This window comes from Pinus tabuliformis, chromosome 3_1 (genome assembly GCF_031772625.1).
Source record: "Pinus tabuliformis cultivar Carrire ecotype Pingquan chromosome 3_1, CPIR1, whole genome shotgun sequence".
Classification (NCBI taxonomy): domain Eukaryota; kingdom Viridiplantae; phylum Streptophyta; class Pinopsida; order Pinales; family Pinaceae; genus Pinus; species Pinus tabuliformis.
In genome coordinates, this window is record NC_142301.1 from 346,862,305 (window position 1) to 346,869,921 (window position 7,617).

General features: G+C 41.2%; 1 protein-coding gene across 1 annotated transcript; it reads right to left on the bottom strand.

Annotated features, from left to right (window-relative positions):
- Positions 1-5,473: 5,473 nt before the first annotated feature.
- Positions 5,474-6,046, bottom strand: LOC149187144 (uncharacterized). The gene has a single exon (XM_089409571.1). It carries the CDS (start codon positions 6,044-6,046, stop codon positions 5,474-5,476), a length of 573 nt encoding a protein of 190 aa, XP_089265697.1.
- Between the last annotated feature and the right edge of the window lie 1,571 nt (positions 6,047-7,617).

Genomic DNA, 7,617 nt, shown 5'->3' on the forward strand with positions numbered 1-7,617 from the left:
ACTTGCACAGAGATCAAGCTATCTTGGCTGGTGTCACCTTCACACTTACACCAGAATCTGTCTCATTAGCAACCAGTATACCGAACATTGGTGAACCATGGCACAAGAAACAGAAGATTGACCGGCAGCATTATGAGCCATACATCAAAACCAGTTTCTTGAGGCAGCTCAAGAGAGTGTTCCCATTCCGATATCTGAAAGATGAATATGCTCCACTAATGAGATTGATCATGAAATATTTTAGCTATGAGGGACGGTTCTCTCGTCTTTATGCTTATCACATCAGGTTGCTCATGCATTTCACCAGGGTACGGATGATGAACATTCCGTATTTCATTTTCCAGAACATAGAGAGGATGACCACCTTTATACAGCATAAAACCCCTCAGCAGCAACTTAACAGTGTCTATCATTTTGCTCTTATTAAGATTTTGGTGGTTCATCAACTTGGATTGCAGGGCATCACTTGGGATGATTTCATCTCTCGTGACTTCTTCAGAGCTTCACGAGGATTATCAGGGTTAAGCATGAAGATGAACCTTCTCATCTGTATGAGCGCCATGAGACCGCTAGTGTGCCGGTATTCATCACATATTAGAGAGGCACCAAACATTTGTTTGCAGCGGCAAAGCGAGTGTTATCTCCACCCGGGGTGGAAGGGGCCTCGCTTCCTCCATTAGCATCACAGGTACAGGACAAAGGCAAGAGGCCAATGCAGGATGAGGGGCCTTCAGGTGAGCCATCAGGTGAACGAGAGACCGACTTCATTCTCATTCATGATGATGATACTGATACGGGTCCACAAAGCGCCAAACTTAGAGAGATCATCCAGGAGCAACAAACAGAGATCGAAGCCTTATCCCTTGACTTAGAGAGGGCCAAGTGGACCATGAAATACTTGGAGCAGAGGAAAAATAGCTTGAGGATCAGCAAGCAATCATGGAGCTACAAAACATTCGTTAGCATCGCCAAGCTGCACAAAGGAGAAGAGTTGAGCTCACGTCTTTGGAGCAAGAGATTAATGAGGATCAGGAGGAAAATCTCGAGAGAGTTAACATGCACTTAGAGAGGCTGTTGGATAAGGCTGAAAAAGATCATGCATTGCTAAGGCACATGGCTTTCCACTACATGGCGCGGAACAAGGTGTGCAAGGCCTGAATCAGGAATTTGAAGGCAAAATTGAGGAAGGCAATAAAGAAGCAAAAGAGGCAAAGGGAGCTCGATCGTCTTCAGATAGTGGCCAAAGCCTCTTTATCCCAGCATAACACTTAATGAAGAAGCTCCAGCCCAAATTTCAAGAAATTTGGGGCATTTTTGGTATTTTTGCAAATTTTTGTACAAAAAACAGGGTTTTTCTCCCTGTGCGCCACGCCACGTGGCATGTGCTTATGATAGGAGGCTCCAAATGCAAAAAAATTTATAGTTTTGGATTTTTCATGAAAAATCATGACTTCTGGTGCATGGTGGTGGGCTCCAGTATTGTAGCAATAATGCTACAACTCCTGGAACTCCCTTCTTTAATTTTATCAACCTGGTAGTTCGTAACAAACTTGGAAGCGACAGTGCTGTATGCACAAGTACTAGCTCTTGCCGCAGCTGTCACTTGGTCAGCTGGCACAAGTCTGCTAGGGGCTCAAGCCAACTTCTATGAGCTCTTAGAAGAAGCTTTTTAACTAATGGACGAAAGCTAACTCAAAGGAAGCTAATCTACTTGCGGAAAGAAACTGAAAGCCAAAAAGAAACACAAACCCTAGCAAACCCTAATTCTACCAGCTAGTCCTACCGATGCAAAGGAGAGCATGAAAACTACCGAAAGAGATGCCATTACTTCTAAGAAGGTAAAATGCATGTGTCTAAGTTATCACTATCTGAAGAAAACATATTTTTGTATTTTTGTTTAAGTTATTAGAATTATCATGCATGTGCTTTTAACTAGTTTTCCACTGTGCAGGGATGGATCAAGGGATGAAATGCTTTGGGAAAGGTTGGGATGGTATAGAGAGGGTCTACGGGATCCCTAACATTCTTTCTGAGAGTTTCACAAAGTCTGGATGCCATGCAACCGTGTTTATGAACTTCTACAGGAAGTCTGCAGGGGTTTCTACAGGAAGTTCTGAAATTCTTCTACAGGATGTTTCGAAATGGGATTTTTGAGGATGGGTGATTGATGGAAGATGCATGTATGGTTATGGAGGTAGGATGGGGTCTGAAGTGACCCAGGAACTGATGGATGGAGTGGTGAGATGATATGTGGAGGGCTGATTTGGCTTTAAGGTAGTTGAGACAACAATGGAGAAGAAGGTAGGGTTACGTGGGCAAGAGGATGGGTGTGAAGCGAGAAGCCTAGATATGGGATGAATCAGATGGCTCTGATGAAGCTTGACCATGTGAATGAGTGATAGAGATGCCCTGCACAATGCACATTCAACCGAACCAATGAATTCTTGCAAATAAACTAAGTCCTAGCTAACTTAATCTAACTGTCAATGAAATGAATAAACAGCAGCCTCGTTTGGAAAGAGAACCATGTACATCACGTGAGCAAGAACATTCCGAAAGATCTAAATGCATGACAAACTCCTACCAATCGATTCCCAAACATAAAAAGCTACTTTAACCAACAAAAACAACCAAAATAACAAAGCAAGATCTAAAGAGCAGATTTTATTTTAAGAAAGCAGCAAACACACATAAAGATAAATAGGGGAGGTACTGGGCGCTTGAGATGGGCCCAACCCCAAGAGCTACAGCCTCCCAAGAGAGATTTAGAGCTGGTGCAAAGCTGAATTCATCTTTATTAATCAAGAATGAAGAGTTACATCAAAATTGTCCACAAGGAGAGCTTGAGAATGAGCTGAAAGCAAAGCTAATCTATTGCATACAAATCGAATTACAAAATGACTACAACAAGGCTATGAAATGACTAACTACTAGCTACTATCTACTAGCTAACTAGCTAACATCCACTGGCCAACAAAATGACTAACTGGCTAACCAAAATGAGGCCCTAAGCCTTCTTATTTATACAAATTGAGGACCCAACAGTCCTCCTAAACTTTAGGGACTCGGCTGCCCAAAACTTGGAGTTAACAGCAGTCCTACTTGACTTGCTTGGCTGCCCTTGTGCTGATTGATTCGGTGGCCCTTGAACTCCGAGCTGATGGTGGAGAATTCGAGGTAAGGGCCCATAAATTAAGGGGACACCTTCCTACAAATCCTCTAGCTTGTTCTCCCACGAATTTGGCTGCCAAGTGCTCATTAAGACCTTCAATTTTGTCTCCAAGTTGACCAAAAAGGCTACACAAAGCACCCATTAGACTTGTTGGCATAATGACTAACCAAATTCACTCTATTAACATAAATATAATCAAAAACATGTAATAAACCAATGAGAATGGTGGATTAAGTCAACTTAGGAGGTTGAATGAGCCCAAATAATTGTCCATTTTTGGGGCTCATCACATGGCCAAGAATTTTTGGCAAGTTCTGAGTCCTTAGGAGGTCAAAAACACCCTAAAAATGACCTCTCTGCCCCTATTTTGACACACATGAAGCAGTCTTGGGATATTTAGGTTTTGGAGGGGCACATGGGCACAAAATTAAGAAATTCCACTTAGGTTGGAACGTAGACAGGCAGGGCTTTCCAACAAGCACACTTGGGCTCAATTTGGACTTTAGAAAGTGACTCAAATTCAGCATCAAAGTGGCGCAACGCATACAGAAATTGGCGCAGCGCACAGAGGTTTTTTGCCCAATTTTTCACCTTCCAGCTCAAAAATTCGGCCAGTTTGACTAGTTTTGCTTTGTGATGTAATTTTTGATCTATATTGATGTAATTGGGTGAACATGATGTAATTTTGGTACTTATTTACTTGTTCTAGAGGATTCATTCACCAAAAAGTGAAAATTTAATGAATGAATCAGTTTCCTACCTTATAGAGGCAAGTTGTTTTGATTGCCTAGATTTTAGTGCTTTGTTTAGAATTGGTTGAAACAGCTCCTAGAATGATGAGCTCGAACCCTAGAGGCAAGGGAATGGGTTGGGCTAGTCTATATCATGTAATTCCTAAGTCATTTTCAAGGTTGGACTCTTGGGAAAAGTTTGGCACTCTATTGTACATTCATTTCTGCATTTTTGGCTAAGGAAAGACCAAGGTTTTACAGCACTGTTTAGGATCCATGTGGCTTTATGTTTTGATGGTGTGCTTCTCTAAGTAATTGTAAGTTTATCTTGTGTTATGTGTATCATTTTCAAGATTCGTCTTCTGAATTTGAACAAATGAGTGATTAAGGTAGAATCCATAACTATTATGCTATGCCTTTGAATTTGTTTAAATTTTCATGTTTTCATCTGTTTAAGGGGAATTCTTGAGACTCTCTTGCTCTCCTTAGCTTCTCACCAGTCTGATCCATCCATCTCACTCACTTTAAAGCATCAAAACGATTTCCTTCCTTGCCCCAATCGGAACTCTGCAGAAACTGTGCCTCATCCCTAAGCCCAATTTTCCTTTCCCATTTTTTCAACAAAACCCTAAAAAACTCAAATCAAATCCTTTTCACTTAATACCTGCATAAAATTAGTTGCTAAATCAGTCATCTCCAGCCCCATTGAGTATCTTTCACTGAGATTGACCCGGAGAAAGCCCTCCCCTCTCCTCGTAGGGCTAGCTACGAGGCTGAGCGTGGTTTGATGTGGACCTAGAACCTTGTCTTTTCAGCCTGAGACAAATCTAGGCTCTAACAGGTTATACCAGCTAAACCCATCCAAGAAAGAGAAAAACTTCTTTCCTACCAGGGTATCAAGGACTTGGTCGATAAACGATATAGGGAAATGATATTTCAAGGTTGCTTTATTCAGCTCCCTATAGCCTACACAAATCCACTATTTACCGTTATTTTTAGGAATGATGACCAATGGGGATACCCACTAACTGTTCGAGATTGGGTAAATAAATCATGCATCCAATAACTTCTGGAGCTCATCTTTGACAATGTTCTTCAAGGCAGGGTTCATCCTTCTTTGAGGCTATCTCACGAGTCGGCAGTCTTCTTTAATATAAATATGATGAGTACACAAATCGGCAGGGATACCTTTCATATCGGTATAATCCCAGGTGAAAGCTTCTTTCTGTTCGCAAAGGATCTTCAGGACTTGTTCAGTCTGGGCTGGTGAAAGATTCGGATTGATATTTAGTGTCTTCCCTGGCACAATTTCCACCGATATGCTATCATAGAGTGATGTTACTAGAATATATTCATTTCCGGTTTCTGCTCTGATAGTTTACTGTGTTTCGTAGCTCATGATAGATTCAAAAAACTACCGAGTTGGATCCAAAATAGCATGAGGGTTGATAATAAAAGTGTTGATAGTATCATCCTCTGTCTCGTTCTTAAATCAGAGGGATTTCCCCATGGTAAGCACTGGCTGGAGTTCCTGATATTCAGTTTCGATCCCATCCAAAGACAAAGAGTTCTATTTTGGCTTTTTCTGTGAACTTGGTTCTACAGGGGGATAGAGAATAAGATTTTTCATATTTTCCCCATTAGAAATTATCATGTTTCCTGACCGACACCCAATATAGGCATCAGCGGTTGCAAGCCAAGGCCATCCTAAAATAAGGGGATGACCACCAGCTGGGGACTGCGTATGCAAGACTAGGAGATCAACGGGATAGCTCCAAGAATCCACCGAGATTCTTATGTCTTCCACTTTCCCTATCGGTATAATTGTAGATCTGTTAGATAGCTCTAAGACCGTAGGCGTAGGTTTAAGATCACACAATCCCAGTGTAAGCATGGTTTCAGAAGTAATTACATTAATTGCAGTGCCCAAATCTACCAGTCCATTTGGAATATCTACCCCATTAATCTGGACTGTTAGAATCGGGTTCCAAGGGTTCCCATATTTTATAGGCATAGCTTTTCCCAGCATAATGTCAGATAATCTCCCCATAACATGAATTGTAAGTGGATCTTTTGTTTTCTTCCTAGGCCTCTTGGAACAATATTCTTTGATAGTTTTAGCGTAAATACGTACATCTTTCATGGCCTGAAGTAGAGGGATTTTTACAAACAGATTTTGCAATTCTCTTAAAAGATCACATTCTGGTTGAGGGACCCGTTTACTCAGGGCTAATCATTCTGGATAAGGAGGATTAGGTTGACAAGCCTGGGTAACAATCAAATGAGAAGGAGAATGTTCCACAGATGGTTGGGTTGTCTCATCACTGACTGCTTGAGATTTTGGATTCTCATTGTCAAGATGTTCAACAATAATGGGCGATGTAGGAGCATTTACTACCCGGCCAGATCGCAAATTTTTCTCATTAAACCCTGCAATAGAAATGCTATACGAAGAAAGGTTGAGGGTGTTTGCTTTTTTAGCACTCTTATTGTTTAGATTTCATTTTGGCTGAATGGGAAGTTGATGTCGGAGAGGAGGATTATTTAGAGGGAAGTTGTAATTGTTGCTGCTATGTAGGTTGAGGAAATTGAGCAGCATGGGGAATAGGGCTACGCCAGCTTTGAGACCATGAAGAAATTGAGTTAGGGTTAGGACAACATGGTTGCCAAGGTGGGTACTGATAATATTGAGGCCAAAAAGGAACTGAATAAGGATTCATATTATAATATTGAAAAGGATCCTAAGACGTACCTGGATTTAAGCCTAATGATCATGGTTGCCATGGTTTCTTAGACCCCATAAAGCATAGCTATTCTAGTTCTTAGCCTGATGATCATGGTTGCCATGGTTTCTTAGACCCCATAAAGCATAGCTAATCTGGTTCTTCATTCGTCCCTTGAAATACTACCTTTAGTGCTGGAAGAGATGGACATGCACCGGTGGAGTGACTCTGTTCACAAATAGCACATGTCTCTATAGTGTCTAGTGGACACTCCTTTAATGGATGTTTCTTTCTACACTGGGGGCAGAAAATAGCCATGGTTCTTTCCACCTCCATCTGTTTCTGCTTTGCTTGCAATGTGTCCATTTGGGAGGATAATTTTCTTAGCATATTAGTTTTCAAATTATCCAGCAGGTTCCCAATTTTTGCTTTTGTGATTCCCCCGCTTGATGCTTTGAAAGTCTGGATTCCCTGTTTATTCCTTGTAGCTCCCCTTGAACATTGAATACAAAGTTCACAGATGGTGTCAAAATCTTCTTTAGATATATCCCCTTTACCTACTATGTTTAACAGCTCCAAAGATTCTTCCCTCAAGGCCGGGAGAAAAATAATTTTTAGGATATCCTTATCCATGTCACTGTGGCCAGACCTCTAGAGAGTGTACATAAAATGCTCCACATAGTCCTCCATATTTACGTCCTCCTTCTACATGAATTTAAAAATTTCTTCGTTGATGTCCTAGGATCTACAGTAATCCTAATATCTTTCCAAGAAGGCCTTCTTCATGTCGTCCGAGGTAAAGATGGATTTCCCTCCTAGACCCATAAACCATCACAACGTTGTCCCTTTTAATGTAGCACGAAAAATTTTCATCTTTTGAGCATCATTGACATAGTCATATCCTCTGCAAACAATATCAAACTTGAATAGGAAAATGTCTGGATCTTCCATGGAAATCCCATGGAAGTTTGGCAATGTGGTCAGTGGAATA

Bases quoted from the DNA above. Each gene is read 5' to 3' on its own strand.
- LOC149187144 (XM_089409571.1), bottom strand. From the start codon at position 6,046: ATGAAAGATGTACGTATTTACGCTAAAACTATCAAAGAATATTGTTCC.